Here is a 24,252-nt window from a genome sequence, read left to right on the forward strand (position 1 = left end):
GCAGAGAGCTCAGTATACTCAAGTATATAAAATAAATAAATAAATCTTAAAAAAAAAAAAAAAAAAGACGGGGATGGAGAGATGGCTCAGTGGTTAAGAGCACTGACTGCTCTTCTAGAGGTCATGAGTTCAGTTCCCAGCAACCACATGGTAGCTCACAACCATCTGTAATGAGATATCTGGTGCCCTCTTCTGGCCTGCAGTCACATATGCAGGCAGAATGCTGTATATAAAATAAATAAATCGGGCTGGAGAGATGGCTCAGCGGTTAAGAGCACCAACTGCTCTTCCCGAGGTCCTGAGTTCAATTCCCAGCAACCACATGGTGGCTCACAACCATCTGTAATGGGGTTGGGTGTGTCTGAAGACAGCTACAGTGTACTTATATACATTAAGTAAATAAATAAATCTTTAAAAAAATAAATAAATCTTTAAAAAAAAAGACATTTGATCATTTATAAGCTCATTATCTTTAAAAAAAATTAACAACAACAACATTGGAACTGGAGAGGTAGCCCAGTGGTTAAGAGTTCTCGCTGCTCTTCCAGAGGACCTGGGTTCAATTCCTAAGCACCCACATGGCAACTCACAACTATCAGTAACTCGAGTTCTGGGGGATCTGATCCCCTCACACAGACATACAAGCAAGCAAAACACCAATGCATACAAAAAATATTTTTAATAGAGAAGAAATGGTTCGTCCTGTTAAGTGTGATAACAATGGACTTGTAAGACAGGGTCTGCATTCCGATGAGACCCAGTGAAGCATAGAGGGTGGAGTGACCTGCCTTAGGGACTTTGATATGTGTGGAGAAAGAGAAGAGACAGGCAGGATTGACAAGAAGCCCTCGCCCGTTGAATCTGGGCTATAAGTTAGGACTTCCTTAAGGCTCCTTAATTGCTCCCTTATCAGTGGAAGCCTCTCAACTGGCACTCAAAGTTCCAAGCTCAGCCTGGAACTGTAGGCCACCCTACAACTCCCTATAGGAGTTGTCAACTCCTATAACCAGTGTGTGCTGCTCTGGCCTCTGGCCCCCCACAAGCCGTATCCTGCACCGGTGGCTCCTATGCTTTCCCTCTGCAGAGGTCATCCTAGTCTTCAGCTCAAATTGTTCTCTTTTTTTGGAAACAGGGTTTCTCTGTGTAGCCCTGGCTGTCCTGAAACTCATTCTGTAGACCAGGCTGGCCTTGAACTCAGATCTGCCTGACTCTGCCTCCCGAGGGCTGAGATTAAAGGCATGTGTCAGCATGTGTCAAGGCTACCTCTTTGATTCTTAACCATCACTGACCCCACTGTCATCCATGGTCACCACAAACTACTTCAAGTTGTTATCTGTGAGTGCCAGGAGTGGGAGAGCTGACCCTCACACTTTCTGATGGTTGTGCATGTGAAAGGGGTTGGGGTTTTTTTTTTGTGGTATTTATTTGTTTGGTTTTTTGTTGTTTATTTAAGACAAATTTTTTTTCTATGTAGCCCTGGTTGTCCTAGAACTCTCTATGTAGAGCAGGTTGGCCCTCTGATTCATAGGGATCTGCCAGCCTCTGCCTCTCTCCTGACTGACAGGACTAAAGGTGTGTGTGTATAACCATGTCTGGCTTTAAGTAATGTGTGTGTGTGTCTGTTTTTCTGTGTGTGGTTATTTGCATGTATGTACAGGAGCAGCAACAGGCTGGAAGCATCAGATCCCCACACACACCAGAAGAGGGCATCGGATCTCATTACAGATGGGTGTGAGCCACCATGTGGTTGCTGGGAATTGAACTCAGGACCTCTTAACTCAGTGCTCTTAACCGATGAGCCATCCTCCAGCCCCGACCTTAAACTCTTTTTTTTTTTTTTTCTTTCTGTTTTTCGGAGCTGGGGACCGAACCCAGGGCCTTGCACTTGCTAGGCAAGTGGTCTACCACTGAGCTAAATCCCCAACCCCGACCTTAAACTCTTAAACTTCCTGCCTCTATCTCAGAAGTTTTGAGATTACAGGAATGAGCTACCAGGCCTGATTTATGTGGTACTGAGAGTTGAACTCGGAACTTTGCAAGTGTTAGGCAAGCATTTTGCTAGAGGAAGCACATCTCTAGCCTTGACGTTGTGTGTTTTTAGTTCCCCCAGTGTCCAGCACAGCCCTCCAATCTCATGCTTTTGCCTTCATCCACTAATTAGCAGCAATTCCTCTGTCTAAATATCACTGTTAATGTTGTCCCCGGGGTCATTCACCCAATTCAGCTTCTGAGTCACACTGGTCTCTTCTAAAAGCCACTTCTGCAAGTTTATATTGTGTTTCCCTCCATTCAGCAAGGGATTCTTGTTTGCTTGGTCATCCCTTGTGTTTTAAGTGTCTATCTAGAAAAGGACCCAAGACAGGGCCAGGTGCTCAATCAATATTTATTGAATGAATGAATAAATGTAGTCTCCCAAACTAGCCTGCAAGTTCCCAGGAGGGCGGGATCTGGTTACTTCCTGGAGAGAGCCAGCATTTTCTAGAGAACTGTCCATTGAGACTATGGAGGAAAGAAAGCCCTGTGCTAGAGGGCTGGGGCACTGGTGGCCCGGCCACTTCTTCAAACTTGCCTATCTTTCAGAGTCTTTGCCTTGGGTTATTGTAGTTCTCCTTGCTCTCGTAGAGTTTGATGAAGGAATGACCAGTAGATAGAGCACTTAGAGCAGCCCTGGTGCTGTCACAGCTGGGGGACAGGTCTTTCTGAGCCACTGTCTCAGGTAGTTCTCTCACACTGCACCCAGATATCCTTCAGGTAACCCCTCTCTGTGAGTACCACCTGTTTGCCATTCCCTTCCCTGTGTGAGCACTGTTCCCTCAGGCTCCTAGGCCTGCTTGTCTCCCTTCCTCACTTGCTCTTGCCCTGTTGCCTTCTCGGCCAATTGGGCAACAAGTCTCTTTTTGTCCCCCCATGCTGAATGCTCTCTGAATTTCTGCCACTACCTCCTCACTAGTATCCCTGCCTGTCTTTGGCTCCATCCAGCCCTCTCTTCTTCCCTCCCTGCCCCCAACATTCAGGCAGAAGTCATCCCATGCATCTCATAGCACTCCTGAAACCCTTGAATGCCCTTCCCGTCCTGTAGGCCACACTATCGTCACCCACCAGGAGCCTAACCCTTCCCAGATCCTCAGCCTCCTGACTCGAAGCTTCCGGTTACTTTTGCTAGTCCTGTGCCCCTCAGGTTTTTGTTTTTGTTGTTTGTTTGTTTGTTTGTTTGTCAGCTTTACATGAGCTGGGGTCATCTGTGAAGAGGGAAACCTCAGTTGAGAAAATGTCCCCATCAGATTTACCTGCAGGCAAGCCTGTGGGAGCACTTTCTAGATTAATGATTGCTGTGGGAGAGCTCAGCTTACCCTGGTGGTTATAGTGTCTGGCCAGGTGGTCCTAGGTTGTACAGGAAAGCGGGCTGAGCAAGCCAGTGAGCAGCTTCCCTCCGTAGCCTCTGCCTCAGTTCTTGCCTTCAGGTTCCTGCCATTGTCCCTTGCCAAGGGACTCTAACCCTTTTCTCCCCAAGTTAACTTCTAGTCATGGTCCTTATCACAGCAACAGAAAATCACCCTAGGACAAGTCCCTGAATACAGCTTGCTCCTGACTACAACCTTTATGTACCCGCTTACACTTTCTGCTGTCCGTGGTCCTCTCTAGCATCTTGCGGATCTCTGGGATGCCTTCCCTCAAGGGGCTCCTCACTTACACCAGGTGCCTTCCAGTGGGATCCCATCCCAACTTTCACCCCTCCCAGCCTGCTGCTGAGCTTCCCTTTTCTTCTCTTTCTGTGATTCTGGGAATGAACCTAGGGCCTCCTGCATATGAGGCAAGTGCTCTACGAGCCGCACCCCAGCCTTCGCTTTACCTTTTATGAGACAGTGGCTTACTAAGCTTTTCAGACAGGCTTTGAACTTTCCATCTTCCTGCTTCAGCTCCCGGACAGCTAGGATTTTAGGCCTGTATCACCATCCCTAACAGCCCCTTTCATTTCAATTGCCTGCTACCCGCAGCCATCACCTGCCTCTCCTCCATTTGATCACCAGCTCTGTAAGGGCAAAATAATGCCAGCCTTGTTCTCTCTGACTAGGATAGCACAAGGTCCGGCACACAGGAGACCTGCAGCCAATGTTTATTGGATGGATGAGAAGACACTAAGATATTAAGTTAGAATCTCAGCTATACCCAGCACTCAGGAGCCAGAGGCAGGTGGATCTTTGTGAGTTTGAGGCCAGCCTGGTCTACAGTGCAAGTTCCAGGACAGCCAGAGCTACATAGTAAGATCCTGTTTCAAAAAAATAAATACAATAAAATAAAATCTCAGCTACAGCATGAAAAAACTGTGATGAGCAAATCTAACTTCTGCAGCCTTCATGCCTCTAAACAAGGACAGTAATGGTGGAGTTGTGGAGTCAAGTATTTAGAGAAAGTATATACACACTTGTTTGGTCTTGGTTTCTTGTTGAATCCAAATTAGGCAAGTGCTTCGTGGTTTGAACTAAATGTCCAACTCCCTCATTTTATTTTTGACAAGCTTGGTTCTCAGTACACCCACCAGCGAAATCCAAGCATATAGGCGCTGCAGCTCCTGATGCAGAAGAGCATTTACACCAAACATGTCTCTTTACTTCCTGACTACCAAACCAGACCTGGGCCCAGATGCTGACATAAATCCGGAGCCACGGCCCATTTAAGGGTGGAGGGGCGGACCCGGGAAGGCCCCGCCCCGCGTGAGGTCAGCGCGCACTGCTGCGTCTGACGCTTTGGTTGCCGCAGAGACGCCCCGCCCCCGCGCGGCGCTGCGGAACCGGAGCTCCGGGCGGCGTCGGCAGAGGCGCGGGAGGTGGCGAGGCCAGGGCAGGGTGGCAGAAGCCCGCGCGGCGACCGCAGCGAGAGCAGCGGGGACAGAGCAGACCACAACGAAGGCGCACAGGCAGCGGGGCCGGGCCGGGCCACCGGGAGAGCGGCCACCGGGAAGCGGGCGGGAGGCCGGGCTGGCAGCTGGCAGCCGCCGAGCCGCGAAGCGACATGGTGCTGCTCAAGGAATAGTGAGTGTCGGGTCGGCTGTGCGGAAGCGAGGCGGAAGGGAGGGTCGGGAAGACGGCCTCGAAGGCAAATCGCCTACCGGGGGATGGAGAACACCGGATGGGGCTGTTGGGCCGCCTAGCAGGGGCGGAGAGGACAGCGGGGGCTGGACGGGGCCTGAGGTGGGGCCGGAGGGGCCCAGGGTGACAGACAGCACCTGAAGTGGGATCGAATACACCGGAGTGGAGGCCGAGAACCGGTGCGGGCGGGTCAGGGCCTGAGGTGGGGTCAAGGGGATAGGGAGAGCCAGAGGAGGCATGAGGAAGGGGCCCGGGGAATGGAAGAGTGCTGGATGTGGTGTGGCCCTATGGTGGGCGCTGAGGAACGAAGGGGCAGGCAGAACTGCCCGAAGGACTGAGGAGTTGTGTAAGGGACCAGGGAGCAGTGGGACAAGGGCAGGCAGCGCCGGTGAGTTGGCTGACGGTGGGGAGGGGTTTGAGGCTGAGCTGTACCAAGGGGCAGGGAAGATCAGATAAGGTAGCTCTTGGAATGGAGTTGAGGTGGTGGGGAGGAGTGTTGAGGCGGAACCTAGGGCATGGACAGTGGCTGCCTGAGGCAGCAGAGGAAGAAGGATTGTAATAATTGGTTGCAGAAAAAAGGACTTCAATCAAAGCCACGCTTGGGTGACAGGGTGAGAGAAAGAGCACAGGGACTGGATAACAGGGCTGGGGTGGGAATAGCTGGAGTGGCATGGTACCTAAGTAGGTGCAGAAGGGAGGCTTTTGGAAGAACCTCAGCATGTCTGCTTAGGACTTGGCAACACTTGAATGAAGAGTCGGGAAAATACTGGGCAGGTTCTGAAGTGACATAAAGGAGTGTGGGTGATAGAGACGGGCAGGAAGTTAGCAGGGCCCAAGATCATCCAGGAAGATGATTTAAGAATGAATGTGCCTGCTAATGGAGGTGATGGGGACCAAGACAGGGATCTTCAATCCTAGGGGATGCTGGGTTGTGCAAAGGTAAGGCTATTGTTTTGGAGGAATTGAGGTGGTCCCACAAATGTGTGTAGAGCTGTTGACATGGGGAATGGGCAGGGCCTGCAGGAAGATAGATGTTTGCTTCTGAAACCCAAGGGCTTGGCTGACAGGTGGGACTGTTTGGATTGCTGTCTTTCATATGATCCACTCCAGAGGATCATGGTTCCAAGTGGATGTCCCAGGGCTTTCTGTTCTCCTCCAGGAGTAATTGGATGTGTGTATAGACTTTGTGATGCCACTAAGCTTCCCTGGAGGGGAGGACAAGTGGGCAGCATTGGGTCCTAAGCCCCATAAGTTCAGAAATGGGAGATGTCCAAGTAGAGAGAAGCTTGGGAAACTCTTAGTGACCAAGTAAGTGTGCAGGGGCCTTTCTGTGTTGTCATTGAAGGTACTTTGTCTGTCCCTACAGGGTTTTCTCTTTGGAGCTGTTTAGGATGATGAAGACATAGTGTAGTTTGAATGACAAAAGAGAGCCAGGTGTCACCCTACCTCGACTCTTGAGAACATTATTTGGAGGCCCCATTGCCTCTCTACCCAGTCTGATGTGAATCCAGGCAGAGCTCAGAGCTTTATGTGGTGGAGAGCAAGAACACTTGGGTGCCAGTTCTCCAAGGAGAACATGGTGCACTTTGCATTTTAATCCATAGTGCCCAAACCAATGAGCTCTTCTCACTTTTCAGGTTAAAAAAAAAAAAAAACCCTACATGAATCCTACAGTCTATAGAAACGTGGAGTTTTGTAAAGGTCAAGCTGGGGAAAGAAGGGCCTTTTGAAGAGACAAGTGAATCCGGGAGGCAGGCAGTCCTTTTTCATTCTTTGTTCTCCCCACATGAAGCCTGCCAGGGAAAGGGCCAAGGATGCTGGAGATACAGAACCTGCCAGGCATCTGGATTTCCATGTGATGGACAGGTTCCCTGTGTGTGCGAGGGACAGGATGAAAAACTGGGCAGGAGGGGCATCAAGATACTTGGCTGTGGTTGCAGTGCTGCAGCTCTGAGACGGACACAAGTGAAGGTCATGTCATGGTGAGCGTGGCTCCAGTCTTGGCCCAGCTGGGCCTCTGTGGCCCTATCCTTTCAGATTGTCCACTGTGGCTACTGAGATGAGGTGGTTCTGATCCGAGGGAGCGAGGGAGGAATGTCTGGGCCTGCAGATGAAGCAGGCTCTGCGCATCCGTGAAGGTGCTGGACTGTAACTAGTCTGTTTTGAGGGGCGGCTTGCACCTCAAGGCTGTCCCTGTTGCTTTTTCTGACACTTCCTCTGACAGGATTTTCCCCGACTTGATTTCTGCAAATTCTTCGATGTGATTTTTGCTGTGTTCTTGAAGATAAAAGGCGGATTGTTTTCTAGGAAGTTTCTTCTGAGGGTGCAGACATTCTGCCCTCTAAGTTGGAAGTACTTCTATGCGTCGCTGCTTCCCGCTAATGGGGGGATTTACATTACTCGAGTCCTTCTGGAGGAAGGGGATAAGCAGGCAGTAAAGACTTGGCTCCCATTTTATTTATTTATTTATTTTCCTGCTGCCTTTTCTGCTTGGTGCACGGCTTTTACTGCGATGTTTCCCTCAGATCTCACTGTGTGTTTTCTTGCTGCTGGGGAGAACTTTGTGGGGCCGTTATGCAGCCTGGAGCAACAAGGCTTGTACCTCTGCCTACATAGGAAGGACGATGTGTTCACGCCTTCCTAGGCACGTTTGCAAGGTACAGAGGGCCTGCCCAGCAGGTTCCAGCCAGACTCTGAGAACTGGGAATCTCAGCTTTGCTCCTTGCGTCTCCTTGTTTCTTTTTTATTTTTATTTTATTTTTTTACTTTGACATAGGGTCTCTCTGTGTAGCCCTGGCTGACCTGGAACTCACTCTGTAGACCAGACAGGCCTCAAACTCAGAGCTCTGCCTGTCTCTGCCTCCTGAGTACTGGGATCAGAGTGGTGCCCCCACTGCCTATCTCCACATTTTTTTTGTTTTTGTTTTTGTAAAAAGAAACAGGGTCTTGCCATGTAACTCTGGCTTGCCTGGAACTTGCTACATAGGCCAGGCTGACTCCAAACTGACAGGCTACCTGCCTTTGCCTCAGTGCTAAGTGACTTGACCTTTGAGTCCTGTCAAGGCCCTTTGAGTTCTCTGACCTCAAAGGCATTACAATGGGGGTCACCCTCAGGTCTGCCACAAATGTAAGCCACCTGGAGAAGAGCTTCTGGTCCCCTTGGCTCTCTGGATTTGGTGACCTCTTGAGGACTTTGCTGGCCACAGTTTCTCCTTTAGCTAGTGTGGTGGTGCCTCCAACAATTGGAAGTGGTCAGAGTAGAAGTAGAAAGAAAAGCGAAGGGTTGGGGTGCCTCTAGCTAGCTCCTGGAGGTCGGATCTGGGTGTCCTCTTTCATTGCTGCATGGGGGAGTTTGCACTGTGACTTTCTTTGGAGAGCAGAGGTGGTGGCGCTTAAGCTTCTAGGGAATTGCCCCTTCACAGCCTTTGACCATGAGGGCTGATGTTGGGAAGTTGGGCCCACTGATGCAGATCCTCAGGGCCATACTCTTCAGATCTTAATCTTTATCACGAGGAGCCTTCTCTGTTAGCTTCTCTGTGTTACTAGACACATGAGCAAGTCTTACCTGGGAAGAGATGGTTGAGGGAAAGGGAGAGGAAGATGTGAGTGAGTGGCCTGGGAAGTAGGTGAGGGGACTTGAGGTTTGCGCTGAATCATAGGGTTCTAAATGGGATTCCAGAAGGCCATGGAGGACCCTGGCCTGCTGGGTTTTTGTCAGTGAGTAAAGGGTCGGATTGAATGAGACGTGGGCGGTTGTACTGAGGGGATGCTTCAGAACCTGGAGCTGATACTCTCTTTTTCCTCTCTTGTAGTCGGGTCATCCTGCCTGTGTCTGTAGATGAGGTAAGTCCCTTTTGTTTCTCATCTCACCCATACTTGTTCATGAGTATTTGTGAACATCGGCTTAGCTAGGCTGGGAGTGGCCATACTTTTGTGTAGCTTTCATTTTTTGTTCTAATATAGGCTTGGTTCAAGTATCCTGTGCTACTCTCTACTGAATCAGAATACCTAGGCACAATCAGTTTCAAGCTGTTGACTTGCTGGATAGCTTTGAGCAGAGACTAAAGCAGTTCTTCACCTGCTGGGGGACTGGACTGTTTGGGGGCATGTTGTTGATGATGCCATGTGTGCATAAGTGGGGTCTCCAAGGACAGGGCACAGTGCTCCCTGGTTAGTGGCACTCTAGCTATGAAGCAAGCCTGCAAGGCCAGAAAGCTCTGAGTCCCTGGCTCTCTAGGCACAGAACCCTCCTTTTACGGAGGGCAGGGGCTGACAAACAGGCTTGGCTTGCCTTCGTCCTTTTATGGTTCCTAGGTCTGACAGAGCCTAGCATGTGGAGCTGGCAGCAGTAGTCGCCACAAGAAGGTTCAGAGGCCGCGCTGACTCAGAGCTGTCTCTTGGATAGAGAAAACGGCCACGGAGCCTCCCTTGTCCCACCCTTTTTCTGAACTTCCTCTATTCTCCCTTCCTGGCTAGGCTTATTTATGACTTTCCTCTGAATCCACAGCTCCACCCCAGCTTCCAGCAAAATGAAGGCCAGCCTGAACCCCCAGTTGTGGTTCCATTTTTTTCTTGTAGGACCAGTAGGAATCCTGTGCTACTCACAGGAACTGGCCCTCTGAGAAATGAAAACAGGCCAACAAAGCCCAGAACCATTTTTTTCACCCCCAGACAGGGTTTCTCTTTGTAGCCTTGGCTGTCCTGGAACTCACTCTGTAAACTAGGCTGGCCTTGAACTCAGAGATACCCCTGCCTCTGCCTCCCAAGTGCTGGGACTAAAGGTGTACACCATTACTGCTCAGTCCAGAGCATTTTTCTTTTTCTTTTTTTTTTTTTGATTCTTTTTTTCGGAGCTGGGGACCGAACCCAGGGCCTTGCGCTTCCTAGGCAAGCACTCTACCACTGAGCTAAATCCCCAGCCCCAGCATTTTTCTTTTTTCTTTTTTTCGGAGCTGGGGACTGAACCCAGGGCCTTGCGCTTGCTAGGCAAGTGCTCTACCACTGAGCTAAATCCCCAACCCCCAGAGCATTTTTTAAACATTTATGTTTATGTGTCTGTATTCCTTTTTTTGTGTATATATGTATGGTACCTGCAGAGGCCAGAAGAAGGCCCAGGAGTTGTAGTCACAGGTAGTTGTGAGTTACTCAGTGTAAATGTTTAGAATCAAACACCAGGCCTCTAAAGGTCAACAAGGGCTCTTAACTACTGTGAAGCATCTCTCCAGCCCTGTGGGAGCATTCTTTTTGTTTTTTTTTTGGTTCTTTTTTTCGGAGCTGGGGACCGAACCCAGGGCCTTGCGCTTCCTAGGTAAGCGCTCTACCACTGAGCTAAATCCCCAGCCCCAGTGGGAGCATTCTTTAGTGAGACAAGCACCCCCAAGAGTCGTGTGCGTGCATTGGTCTCTGAGAGAATTGTCTGTATTGGGGTGCTGTGTACTTGTTGAAAGCTGTGGAGATCTGGGAGAGAGGGGCAGATGTGAGCTTGAGCATGGTCTGAGCAGTTAGTGCAGACATGAGACATCTGGGTGCCAGTGGCAGAAGGATGGTAATCAGAGTTTGAGGCCAGCTGGGGCATACAGTAAGGTATGTAATAGACTATCTCATAATATTTTTGTGAGCTCTTAAAACAAAATTAATTAACTAATTAAAAAAAAAAAGAGTAGCTCACACTTCTAATCCTGACACTTGGGAGGCTGAGGCAGGATTATCAAAGCTAAGCTACAAAGTGAGTTTAGGACAGCTACAGAGGGATAACCTGTTTCAAAAAAAATGATAAGGAAGCTGGATGTAGTGGTGCACACCTTTAATCCCCTGCACTCAGGCACAGGCAGGCTGGTCTCTGTGAGTTAGTTCAAGGCCAGCCTGTTCTATACAAAGAAACCCTGTCTCAAAAAACAAACAAAAAGAAGGAAAGAAGGGAAAAAAGATGTCCATCCCTCAGGGATGTGGGATTGTCTTTATGTAGGATTTCAGGTACAGTGGATCAGAGGGAGTCTCTTGATGGGCCAAAGGCTAAGACTGAGAGAGTACTGCAGAATGGGGGGGCACAGGACTGTCTGGGGGTGTCTCTGCTGTCCTGACCTCTCGTGGTGGGTGGCCTACAGTTGGAAGAAAAGGGAAATGCCCACCTTGAGGACATCCACAGCTGGCAGTTTTAGTTTGTGGTTTTGCAGCATGGAGGAAGTGGTGAGACAGGGCAGGGGAGTGGAAGCCCGGGAAGTGTGCGCTGTTCAGATTCAGCATTCAGATTCAACTGTCTGTAGTGTTGCTCAGCCCTGACAAGAAAGCAGCAGGGCTTCTGGGAGAAGTCCACTCCATCAGTAGTTTGAACCTTAGTTCCGGATAATCAGAAAATTCTAGAATGGGGGAGTGAAGAATAAAGTAGTAAGGAGCAGCCCCCTCCTAGAGTCTGTCATTTACCCCTTTCTGACTCACCAGTGGTTCCCATGAGAACAGTCCAGTGTCATGTGACTGGTAGATTCATGTCCTATATTGGAGACCATGACTTGAATCCCTTGGAGCTTCTGATTTGAGGAGGAAAATGGAAAGGAGAAGACCATGGGCTTATAATCATCTCGATTCCTGAATCGATATTTGGGGGCAGAATTAGCTTGTTTGGCCAGTCTTTAGTGTAACACTACCTTGGGTTTCCAGGCCTCCTACAGCAGAGCAAGAAAGCCCTGGCTGTTTGACTTGGGTGTGTCCACCAGTGGTTCCTGGCCCACCTCCTGTGGACAGGGCAGGCTCAGGGCATCCTTCCTCTAATGCAACCTGACCTGACAGAGCTTATGGGTGGGTCAACAGAGTACTGTTTTTCTTTCTTATTTTTGAGACAGAGTCTTACTGTATATCCTTGGCTAGCCTGATCTCAGTATGTGGCCCACAGTGGCCTTAAACTAATTCCTGGCAGTCCTCTTGGCTTAGCCTCCCGTGTGCTGGGATTACAGCCATGTGTGTGGCCACTTGTGCCCAACTGTATTGCTTTTTCTTCGTGTGTGTCATTCAGTGTTTCTGCTGCACATTTCATCTTCCTGGGTTCTTACCTGCTTTGTTTCACTGAGTGACTTAGTCTATAGGACAAGGGGATAACTCTCAAGGGCAAGGTAACATTGTTCTCAGCCTAAGGAGGCTGGAATCCAGGTCTCCTTGGGACTCCTTATCTGATTTTGTGGTCTGACGCCCACCTTTACTGCCACCCAATGTTGAATCTGGCAGCCTTCCCAAGATGCAGAACGGCTATTCCAAAGGGAGCCTTCTGACGTAAAGTGTCCCTCACTTGGACTTTGTGCAGATCTGTCTTCTGTACCTCTTTGGATTAACAAAACTGCCTCACTTGTCTGATTGGGATTAAGGGATCAGAATATCAAGAGAGATTAAAGGGGAAGAGGCCAGCAGGCAGACTGATCCTCTTAGAGCCTGCCCTCTGATCTCCAGCCCCTGAAGGGAATCCCTGAGGACAATGGTCTTTGCTGGCCCCAGGAGCACTCCTAGCAAGCGGCAGGCCACAGGCCCTCTCCCCAGCCTGCTCTTTAGGATTCGCTGAGTCAGTTGTTCAATGTCCTTAGGACTCTTTCCAAAGCAGAGGTCCTGCTGCTTTGTGAGGAGGAAGCCCTGGCTCAGCCAATCCCTGACCCATTTGATACGGGTTTCAAGTGTGCCTTAGCAGGTGTTGGACTGGAAGGGCACAAGGGGTGGTGTGGGCATCTGTGAGGCACCAGACCAGAACAGGTATTGCTCAGGATTAGCAAGATCGAGGTAACTTGTCTTACCCTCTCAAATGTTTCTCTTTGATGGGATTAACTGAGCCTTGATCACTTACCTTGGCATTCTGTGCTGGGCTTTTTGCTTTGGAAACTTGGGCTTTAGGCTTTGTGGTAAGCAGTGAGCTGTACTGGTCCACTGCTTTGCCTTTTAGCTGTCTCCCGAAGTTTTCTTGCAGTGCTTAGGGGCTGAGTTGGAGAAGGTTTCCAGGTACGATAGCAGACCCAGAGCTCCATCCTGCTCTTCCTGACAGCACTGTGCCTTGGGGTGATGCCAGAGATCTCAGAGGGAGAACACCCCTAGTCTTGCTCCTGGAGGTATCAGGAATTCAAGGGAGGGCGTAGAAGGCAAGGGAAGCTTTATGTCCACCCCCAGCAAGTTAGGTAATTGAGTCCTCTTGGCCCTGCCATGAGGAAGATGCATTTTCGAATAGATATAATTTCCTGCTCTGCCACTGTTGGCTTTCTCTGCACTGTTCACTTTCTTGCCTTTTGTATTTTTTTTTTTTTTTTTTTTGGTTCTTTTTTTCGGAGCTGGGGACCGAACCCAGGGCCTTGCGCTTCCTAGGTAAGCGCTCTACCACTGAGCTAAATCCCCAGCCCCTTGTATTGTTTTTGAAACATGAACCTGACTGTCCTAGAATTTATGTTGGCCAGACTGGCCTTGAACTCCCAGTGTTCCATCCGCTCTGCCTCCTGATGTCTGAATTACAGGCTGCCATGCTCAGAGTCTTCACATGTATTTCCTTTCCAGGTAATTTCTCTTATAAATGAGGGTAGGAGCGGGGGCTAGGCCTGGACACTGTCCTTAAGTCATCAGTTCTACATCAGGCTGTCCTGAAAGGGTCAGAGGAGGCCAGTGACTTGATAGGGTGACATGTGACCCAAATAAAGGAAAACCAGGCTTTTGCCATCTAGCAACTGCCAAGGCAGAGGGGCAGGCAGCCAGCACAGCCTGAGGAAGGGATCTGTAAGGCAGGGAGCAGGAGCATGGCTTCAGCCCACCGGGACTAGGGAAGATCTGGAGAGGTCTTGTTTGAGAGGTTCTGAGGTCCCTACAGGGTGGGGAAAAGCCACACAGGAGGAAAAGTGGTCTGACTCAAGTTTTTGCCCGAGGTGGGAGACACAGCACTGGATAGCTTTCCTTTGGAAGTTGGGGTCTTGGTTTTGGATCATTTGTGTGTTTATTTGCTGTTGTTGCTTGTGGGTTTTGTTTTGGTTGGTTGGTTGTGCCCAACAGGGTTTCTCTGTGTAGTTCTGGAACTCACTAGACCAGGCTGGCCTTGAACTAAGAGATCCATCTGCTTCTTCCTCCCAAGAGCTGGGATTAAAGGTGTGCATCACTACTGTCTGGCTTTTTTTTTTTTTTTTTTTTTTTTTTTTTAAACACAGGGTCTCATGCTGTAGCCAAAGATACCCTAGAACTCACTGTAGCTTAAGGCACTCATGACAATCCTACTCCAGCGTTATGAGTGCTGCCGTTGTAAATATGAGATACCATGCCTACCTTTAGAATCTGTGAAACAGACTTTTAGCAATAACTGAGATCCGGTTTTGGGGTCTGATACCAGAGCTGGGTCCATGCCAGAAGAAGCCCTGGACTATGTAATATTTTCTTTCTGGATTGTACAGTGAGATTAAATACAGTCTCTGCTCTTTTTAAACCCATGGCTTTATAAAAATGGGAGGATAAAGTTGAGTATTTGATGATGAAAAAGTCTGCAATCCAGCTATTTGGGAGTTTGATGCAGGAAGAAAAGGGGGTGCTGAGGATATAGCTCAGTGGTTGAACATTTACCTAGCAGCCTAGCCTGCTTAAGGCCCTGAGTTCAATCCTAAGCACTGGAAAAAGATAAAAAAGAAAGTAAATAAAAATAAGTAGGAGGTGCCCCAGAGCACAGTTCTTTACTGCTTCCGGAAGATTTTTTTGTAGAGGTTGTAGACTACAGTTGCAGTTGGGCCATGTGTAACTGTTGTAAATAATGTTTGTCTCTTTGGTTCTGTAGTATCAAGTGGGGCAGCTGTACTCTGTGGCTGAAGCCAGTAAAAATGAAACTGGTGGTGGGGAAGGTGTGGAGGTCCTGGTGAACGAGCCCTACGAGAAGGATGATGGCGAGAAAGGCCAGTACACACACAAGATCTACCACTTACAGAGGTATGTGGCCTGCTTTGGAAGTGGGGGCTCTGGCTAACTGGGAGTGTCTCAAGTAATAGGCTGGCAGCCTGTGTCACTCCACAGGCCAGTTGGGTGTGGGTGGTACTTCTTTGTTTATTCAAAGGGTTGTTTTTTTTTCTTTTTTTTTTGTCTTGTTTTGTTTTGTTTTGTTTTTGTTATTAAAAAATAAAGTAGCCCCGTCATGCTCCTGGTCCTTAGAAGCTATTTGCTATTTGAGCTATTTTGGCATGTTGGGGCCCTTCCATTGTCCTGAGTATAGGAGTGTGTATCTAAGCACACACCCATTTCCTTTATTCTTGTGTGGACCATACATACTATACATACTGTTGTTCCTCTATAGTTAGATCTCATTCATAACTGCCTTCCACAGCACTTCCTCCCTGGTTGTGCTGGCAATTCAACTCAGAACCTCTCTTAGTTAGGCTAGGCCAGACCCTTGGCTCCCTCCCCAGCCTTCCTGCCTTATTCTTTCAAAGCGTGTATAAGGTCCAGGTAGATGATACTTGTCCAAAATCTCTGCACTTAAGAAGGTGAAGCTGGGGGGGGTTGGGGATTTAGCTCAGTGGTAGAGCACTTGCCTAGCAAGCGCAAGGCCCTGGGTTCGGTCCCCAGCTCTGGAAAAAAAAAAAAAAAAGGTGAAGGAGGAGGATGGTAAGTTTAAGGCCAGTTCAGACTATGTAACCAGTTCCAGGTCAGTGTAAGCTACAAAATGTCTCAAAAGCAAGCAAGCAAACAAAACCACAACTACCAACAAAACAAACAAAAACTTCTTAATGAACAAATAAGGTAAATAAGCCTATAACATGCTCGGCCTTTGATCCCAACTCTTGGGAGGCAGAGGTAGGTGGAGCTCTGTGAGTTCAAGGCCAGCCTGGTCTACAGATCGAGTTTCAGGAGGGCCAGAGCTACACAGAAGAACTGTCTCAAAAATCAACTAACCAAGCAACAACAACCAAAAGAAAAAAGAAGGTGTGCTCATAATATGTTGTGTACATGCTGTACGCTGTTTCAGCAGTCCTTTCCTGAGATCAGAACACACCTTTTGAAACACATCTGTAAGTGTAGTGAATGTAGTAAAAATCGTAGTTGTTAGGTCAGGCAGTATTTAAATTCAAGTTTTGTAGAATCAGATGTCAAAGAAAAATCTTAGTACTTCTCTCTCTCTCTAAGATTTATTTTATGTATATGAGTATACACATTGTCACTGTCTTCAGACACACCAGAAGAGGACATCACACCCCATTACAGATGGTTGTGAGCCACCATGTGGTAGCTGGGATTTGAACTCAGGACCTCTGGAAGAGCAGTCAGTGCTCTTAACCACTGAGCCATCTCCAGCCCCTATGTACCTCTCTTTTGATCAAAGGGATATATATCTATCTATATCTATATCTATCTATATCTATATCTATATCTATATCTATCTATATCTATCTATCTATCTATCTATATATATATATATATATCAGTATTTTTTCAGTTTTTGTGTGTGCACGTGTGCATGTACTTCTGAAGGAAATGGAACTTGGGTCTTCTGGGAAAGCAGCAACTGCTCTTAACTTGCTCTTAACCCCCTTTTTAAAATTAGTAGAAGTCGAGGATTTAGTTCAGTGGTACAGCACTTGTCTAGCAAGCGCAAGCAAGACCCTGGGTTTGTTCCTCAGCTCTGGAGGGTAGGAGGGCGAAGACAAAATAAAATTAGTAAAAGAATTTTTTTGTCCAATATTTTCAAATACATTGAAAATCATTTGTGTACTAGAAATTATATCAAACCAGACACATTTGCTGAGTCCCGAATCAAAATGATTTTACAGCGAACCATGAGCTGGCCTGAAGGACCTTCAAACCAGCAGTTAGCATTTACCAGCTTGAATGGAAGTCAACCAAACTGCTTGAGAAATGACTCAGTGGACTGGAGAGAAAGCTCAACAATTAAGAGCACATGCTGCCCTTGTGGAATACCAGAGTTCAGTGCCCAGCACCCACATGAGACCACTCACAACTGCCTATAACTCCAGCTCCAGACAAGTCAGCATCTTCTGTCTGCCTTAGGCACCTACACCCATGTGTACAGACATGTATGCATACACATAATTAAAAGTCACATTTTTAAAAAAAAGAAAGTACTTGATGGGTGGTGGTAGCACACACCTTTAATCCCAGTACTTGGGGACAGAGGTAGGCAGATCTCTGAGTTCAAGGCCAACCTGGTCTGTAGAGTGAGTTCCAGGACAGAGAAAACCAAAAAGAAAAAAATCTGCATTTTAATCCCTAGTCACTGAATGGAACTGAACCAGATTCATTTTCATATGTTAAATCCGGAGTTTCCTGTACTTGGCACTCTAGTGAAAGGATACTGAGCCCGTGGGGTCACAGGCTTGGCAGGGCTGGGCAGAGAGCAGGTTGTCATCTCCTTATTGAACTCAGTGAACGGAGCGCAGAGAGAAAGTCTTGTGTGTGAGGAGTGTGCAGCCTTCCCTGCCTTCTCCAGGCAAGAAAGTGTAGACTCTGAGTTGCTACCATTGTTAACTCCAGTGGGGTGGTCCTGGTGGTCCTCCGCAGCCACCCTCATGAGAACAAAAGCCTTTCTGGCCTGGGCGGAGAGTCCGATGCCTGCCACAGTCCACAGAGCCTTTCATTCACTTCCTGCTATGGATTGCCGCAGCAGCTTCCAGCTCCTCCCTTTCTTCCATTTCTCTGTGTGACAGCATTCTGTCGTAGGCTCTGCAGTCTTCTTGAAAGCTGTAGACTGGAAGCTTTCCGGTGTCCTTGGGAAGAAGTGTGACTTAATTGACAGGCTCTTTGGTGACTCCATCCCTGTGTTCTCTTCCATTCTGCCTGTGCCTTGCACTAACCCCTCTCTCTCCCAGCCTTTTCTGCCCTACCCCAGTCTGTTTCATGGTATCCTGCATACCCACCCACTACCCATGTGTTCTGACTGCCCTGGGAGCTTGCCTCCAGTCATGAGCCTCCCCAATTGTGTTTTAGCTGTGTTCCTCCTCTGAGAGCCCTGGGATCACCTTATTAGAGCATATTTCTTCAGAACTGTCATAGTTTTCTGTCTCTGGACCCTTTGGTTCCTGGGTTCCTGGCACTCAGAAGAAGCATCACCTGGGTGGATGTGTATCAGTGTGTGGAGTCTCTGGCTTGCTCTAGGGGCTCAGGGTTAGTTTCTTGCTGGGGGTTAGCACATTCCTGAAGGCTTGAGGCGCCACAGTGCGTCAGTAAGGTGGAGCCTATTGAAGATTACGTAAGCTACCATCTGAAAGCTGCTAGTGTAGTTCAGTTCTCAGGTATCCACAAGACTAGCATGTATCAGAGTCTGACCCCTTAAACACCCCACCCCACCCCACCCCCACGCCTGCTAAGAAAGAGGAACTTAAGTGCTTTCAAAAACTCAGTGCATAGTATCCATATGTTCTGTAACATGAGATGGAAACTGGATAGAAGGGTAAGAACACTGGTTGCTCTTGCAGAGGACTTGAGTTTAGTTCCTAGCACCCACATAGTAGCTCACAACTATCTGTAACTAGTTCTAGGGGATCAGAAACCCTCTTATTGGGCAACCACACATGGAGCACAGAAGTACATGTAGGCAAAACACTCATACACATAAAAATAATAAATCTTTAAAGCCAATGGAAAAAAATGAGTAGAAGAAAATGTTATCCAGGTGTGATTGTACACACCTGTAATTCCAGCACTTTGAAGGTTAAGACAAGAACATCTAAGTTTGAGGCCAGCCTTGGCTACATAGTGAGTTCAAGGTAGACTAGTTCCTAGGGAAGGTGGGGTTTGCTTTTGTTTCGTTTTTCTGTAATAAACACTATGACCAAAAGCAATCTGAGGAGGAAAGGAAAGGGCTTATTTCATTTCATAGATAATAATCTGTTATCAATCTAGAGAAGACAGGGCAAGAGTTCAAGGCAAGTACCTAAGGAAGCCACTGAAGCAGAGGCCATGGAAGGTCGAGCTTTACTGGCTTGCCTCCCGTGCTTGCTCAGACTGCTTTCTTAGACCATCCAAGATCACCTGACCTGGATGGTCCCACCCACTTTGAGCTGGACCCTCCTACAGCAACCATCAATTGAGGAAAATGCCCTCGGGCCAGTTTTATGGAAATAATTTGTTAATCTAGTGTCCTTTCCCAGATATGTTTAGGTTTGTGTCATGTTGACAAAACCAACCTGCCTACTTGGGCAGTAAGACTGTCTGTCTGTATTTAAAGGAGCGCTGTATATGAAGCTCAGTTGGTAGAGTGCTCGCCGGGCACATACAAGGCTCTGGGTTTGTTCCCTGGCACCATAGCTGCGTGTGGTGGTGCGTGCCTGTAATCCTAGCATTGGGAAGTAGAGGCAGAAGGATCTGAAGCTCAAGGCCAGTTTGGGGATACATGAGACTCTGTGGCAGAAAAGAGAAAAAAGATGTAGCCCTGGCTGGCCTGGAACTCACTATGTAGACCAAGGTTGGCCTCAAACTCAGGAGATCCACCTGCCTCTGCCTCTTGAGTGCTGGGATTAAAGGCCTGTGCTATCACTCCTAGCCCCAACTTATTTTTTGAGCCAAGGTCTCTAACTGAACCAAGTCGTTAGACTGGCTGGCCACTGATTTTGAGAAATTCTGTCTCTGTTCCTACCCCAAACATTGGAGCATAGCTTTTTATGTGGGTGTTGGGACTCTAAACCATGAAAGCTACTTTACTGACTGAGGCAACTGCCCGGCCCTTGGAGCCCACCTTCTGAGTCAGTGACTGTAGACCTGAGATGCTAAGTGTAGTGGAACATCAGCTGTGCGGCTTGCCTCATGCCTGTTGAGCTCTGGCAGACTATAATGAGAATGTGGTGTGGCAGTAGGCAGCCCAGGGTCTCAGATGCTGTCTTGTTCATGTGAGTGGCAGGGCAGGTTTCGATGCTATGTGTAGCAGTCAAGCTGAGGTGTCAGGCTCTGGCAGTCGCCTGCTTATCTCGTGGAAACTTGCTAGTCAACTTCTGACCCTAGAGCAGGAGCCATGGGCTGGAGACTGCTCTGCGACTCTTTTCTCCTTTCTCCTGCTCCTTTGTTCACTCATCAGCTTTTTCCACTACAGCAAAGTTCCCACGTTTGTTCGAATGCTGGCCCCAGAAGGCGCCCTGAATATACATGAGAAAGCCTGGAATGCCTACCCTTACTGCAGAACCGGTGAGTGCAAGGCTGCCCAAGGTAGGCACAAGTGGGCAGTGAGGCTGGAGGGAGGGAAGTCGGGGCTTGGAGGGGGCTCCTTCAGGCCTGGGGCATGAAGTGTTAGCCAGACAGCTTAGCCACACTGACAGTCAGAGCCAGAGGCAGCACACAACAGTTTCTCTTATTGGGGGCTAATTTGACAATTTTGATTTTTTTTTTTTTTTTTGGTTCTTTTTTTTTGGTTCTTTTTTTCGGAGCTGGGGACCAAACCCAGGGCCTTGCGCTTCCTAGGCAAGTGCTCTACCACTGAGCTAAATCCCCAACCCCATTTTGATTATTTTTAATGATTACAAAAGTAATACTGCAGGTGTTTTGGAAAATAGATAAAAACAGGAAAAATAATTATTCATGATTCTCTCATCTTTGGATAATTATTATAAACACTGTAGGGTTTTTTTCTAGCCTTTTTCTGGATGTTGTATGAGTTTATATTTAACATACATATAAAATCTCCAGACACAGTTTTTAGATTACTATTTTTTAGATAAGGTCTCATAGCTGATTACCAATTACATTTTTAAATTACATTTACATCTCTTTCATATGCATGTGTGCATGTGTAAGTGCACGCACTCAAGTATGTGTGTATATGTGATGCTGGATATATGGAAGTTAATGGACAATTTTTGTAGTCCATTCCTTCTACTCTGCAGATCAGGATTGGTGGCAAAGAAAGTTTTCCCACTCACTTTTCTTGCTGACTGGAATTGCTATTTTTTTAAAAGCGTTTTAGATTTTCCAATGTGTATATTGTTTTGCCCATGTATGTATTTGTACCATGTGCACTTCTGGTGCCTACAGAGGCTAGAAGAGGGCATTGCCTCCCCAAAACTGGACTCACAAAGGCTATGGATTGCTTGGTGGGTTTTGGGACCTGAATCCTGAATAGCTGGCCAGCAGTAGCTATGGGCTCCACATCCATGGACTCTAAACTATCTGAGAGAGACACACTGGACTTGGTGATGCAGGCCTTGAATCCCAGCACTTGTGAGATGGAGGCAGGCGGATCCCTGTGCGTTTGAGGCCAGCCTGGTCTACAGAGGGGGTTCAAGCCTAACACAGTGAGACCTGCGCTGTCTTAAAAAGATAAAAATAAAAATTCAACTTGAAAACAAAATAAAGTCTGAACAAGAGAGTATTACAGTTTGCCTTCTGTTAAGTATTATAATTCAGACATGCAGTGTATAAGAGGGTATGCATTGGTAACATACAGATACTCTTATTTTATATAAAGAACTTGAACATCTGCAGTCACTCTGTGGGGTGACTATCCTGGATTACTTTTTAAAATCACCCCTCATTAGATACTTGAATTTCTGATTTTAATGTGACATATTGATGCTTGGTTTAAAAAGTAGCTAACACCTAGGTGTTCTGGAGGAGGGTCATAGGAGAGAACCTGTAGGGTGATGTCCTTGCCTGGACACAGGAAAGTTAGGAGGAAAATTGCCAAGGTTGTGGAGGAAAAGAGGGAGTGAGGCCATTTTTTACTGACAAAGGGCTCAGAAATACCGACCCGTTCCCAAAACGTGTAGTTTGTGTGCTGCTCATGGGCAGATGCTGTGGTTGGTTGTCACTCTTCAGGGGTCTGTAACCGGGGTTGACTCATCTTCGGACCAGAGTTTCAGAAAGGAAAACTGATTGGAGCCTCTGTGGGTGTATTCTCTCTTCTCCAACATATTCTAGGTACCTTCTGAGTAGCAAGACTCAGATTTCCAAGATTCTGAGGTCTGAGGAACTATCTAGAAACAGGCCCCTGTCTCCCTCTTTCTCCTTCTCTCTCTCTTTCCTTCCTGAGGAAAGGTGTCAGCCTGTAGCCCAGCAGCCTTGAACTCCCTGTATAGTCCCAGTTGGCCTTAAACTTGTAGCAACCCTCTTGTGTGAGGCTATAAGTAAAAGCCACAGTCCCCGGCTTTGGAATAGATCTCTTAGGCAGAAGGACATGTGAGGAAGCCCTAGATGGCCACTGAACCCACCTCCAAGGTTGGTGTTCATTCCTCTTGCTAGCCTTCATTTGTTGGTACAGGCAGTCTGGCTCCGCTAACCTGTACCAAGTCACTGGCTATTCTCTATTCATTCCCTAGATTGTATTTGATAGGCATATGATCCTTATGTGACCCAAGTGTGTTCTTATCTTGTGGACTTTGGGAATGACTGCTCTCTCTAGTCTTCCATGCCCCTATACAAGTTCAAGGACCTTGTATCAGGAGATACACAATCAATGATAGGATCTAGGCTCTGGACAGGTTTATTGCTATAACTGAAAATGCAAATTTTACTACTCTCTACACACTGGACAGGAAGGTGTTACCTGCTCTCTTTGTCTCTCTGTCTCTGTCTCTGTCTCTCTCTGTCTCTCTGTCTCTGTCTCTGTCTCTCTCTCTCTCTCTCTGTGAGGGGGGGGGGGAGGGAACTAGGGTTTAAATAGCCCAGGCTGGCCTTACCTCTTGGGACTGGCCTTGAACTGCTGAAGTCCTGGCTTCCACCTTGTAGGTGCTGAAAAAAAAATAATGATAATGATAATAACAGGTCTGTAGCACCGTGCTGAGCTTGTTTTCATTATTGTGAATAACTGTGCAAGAGCCAGGTGGGGTGGCACACTCCTGCCATCCTAGAACCTGGGAAACAGGCAGGTGAATTAAAGACCAACCTGTTGGGGTTGGGGATTTAGCTCAGCGGTAGAGCACTTGCCTAGCAAGCGCAAGGCCCTGGGTTCGGTCCCCAGCTCTGAAAAAAAGAAAAAAAAAAAAAAGATCAACCTGTTTATGTAGAAAGACCCTTCTTAACCACAACCCTTCCTGTCCCCGTTCCTCCCCTGTAGTTGAGTGATAAAGCGCTTACCTAGCCTGAGGTCCTGGGCTTGCTCTGTAGCACTGCAAATGAAAAAGAGACAGCAAATGTGGCAGGGTGTGTCTGGTGTAGGGACAAAGGTGGCATTCCTTCATGCCTGAGAATCTTGTAGAGCATGAGCTGTAAGAACCTTAGCTTGAGGCAAACTTAGCATGGTTTCTGGGTGCACACCTGTGCCAACTAGGGATGCCACTGTCTGCTGTGTAACTCTTGGGAGGATGTGCTGAAGTTGGCATGGCGGTTTTCTACATAGTAAATGGTAGTTCACACGTGGATTCTTTTTTTTTTTTTCCGGAGCTGGGGACCGAACCCAGGGCCTTGCGCTTGCTAGGCAAGTGCTCTACCACTGAGCTAAATCCCCAGCCCCCACACGTGGATTCTTGACAAAAGAAAGAAAAATAAAATTTCTAAGTCCTACATGAAGAGGAGAAGTGGCAGTGGATGGGGGAGGAGAGGGTACCTTCCTAGTAGCTGCCAGCTTACAAGTGGAATCCACTCCTACAGAGGGCCATGCTGGATCCTGGGTCTGTTCATCTTTTACCTCTTCTTTTAAATGACAGACAGAACAGGTGAGGAAGGCTTCTTTCTGACCTTCCCTGGAGGTCAATGACAGAGGTCACCAGTACGGTGATATTTCAGTTTGGCCTAAGTCCATCAGGTTCAGGAGAGGTGGATAAGGAGTGTGGAGTCTCCCACCCCTGCCTTTGGAAGACTCCTGCTTTATTCTGGGGCAGTGAAACAGATGTGGTAAGCTCTGTTCATCATGAAGTTTTTCTGTTCTCTTTATTTCTCTCCTGAAGTTGACAGGGCAGGCCAATAAATGAAAATGGGAAGAGGAGAAATATCTCGTTCCTGGACTCCTCCCTTGAACTTTAACCCTCAGCTGAGACAATACCATTAAGTCAGGGTTTTAAAATACCATATTAAGAGACTGGACATAGTGGTAAATTCTTATAATCTAATATTTAGGAAGCTGAGGCAGGAGGATCACAACTTCAAGGATAGCGTGGGGTGCATAGCAAGACTCCATCTCGAAAACACTCTCTACGATAAAGTACACTATTATTCTTGTTAGGAAAGCCCTTTGTGGTTGCTATGGATACAACGATGTTTAGAAGGGAATGTGGGGTTGGAGAAAATTTAAGGGAAGTTAGTCACC

The 24,252-nt window shown here is 47.7% G+C and overlaps 1 protein-coding gene across 1 annotated transcript in view; it reads left to right on the forward strand.

Moving 5' to 3' along the window:
* Positions 1-4,818: 4,818 nt before the first annotated feature.
* Pitpna (phosphatidylinositol transfer protein, alpha) overlaps positions 4,819-24,252 on the forward strand; it is a 40,565-nt gene continuing 21,131 nt past the window's right edge. Inside the window, exons 1-4 of the mRNA NM_017231.1 lie at positions 4,819-5,030; positions 8,900-8,930; positions 14,854-15,002; positions 20,110-20,201. Of these exons, the coding sequence (NP_058927.1) occupies positions 5,011-5,030; positions 8,900-8,930; positions 14,854-15,002; positions 20,110-20,201 (292 nt within the window). The 5' untranslated portion in view covers positions 4,819-5,010. The remainder of the gene's footprint in view (positions 5,031-8,899; positions 8,931-14,853; positions 15,003-20,109; positions 20,202-24,252) is intronic.

The sequence above is a fragment of the Rattus norvegicus genome, chromosome 10 (assembly GCF_036323735.1).
Source record: "Rattus norvegicus strain BN/NHsdMcwi chromosome 10, GRCr8, whole genome shotgun sequence".
Lineage (NCBI taxonomy): Eukaryota > Metazoa > Chordata > Mammalia > Rodentia > Muridae > Rattus > Rattus norvegicus.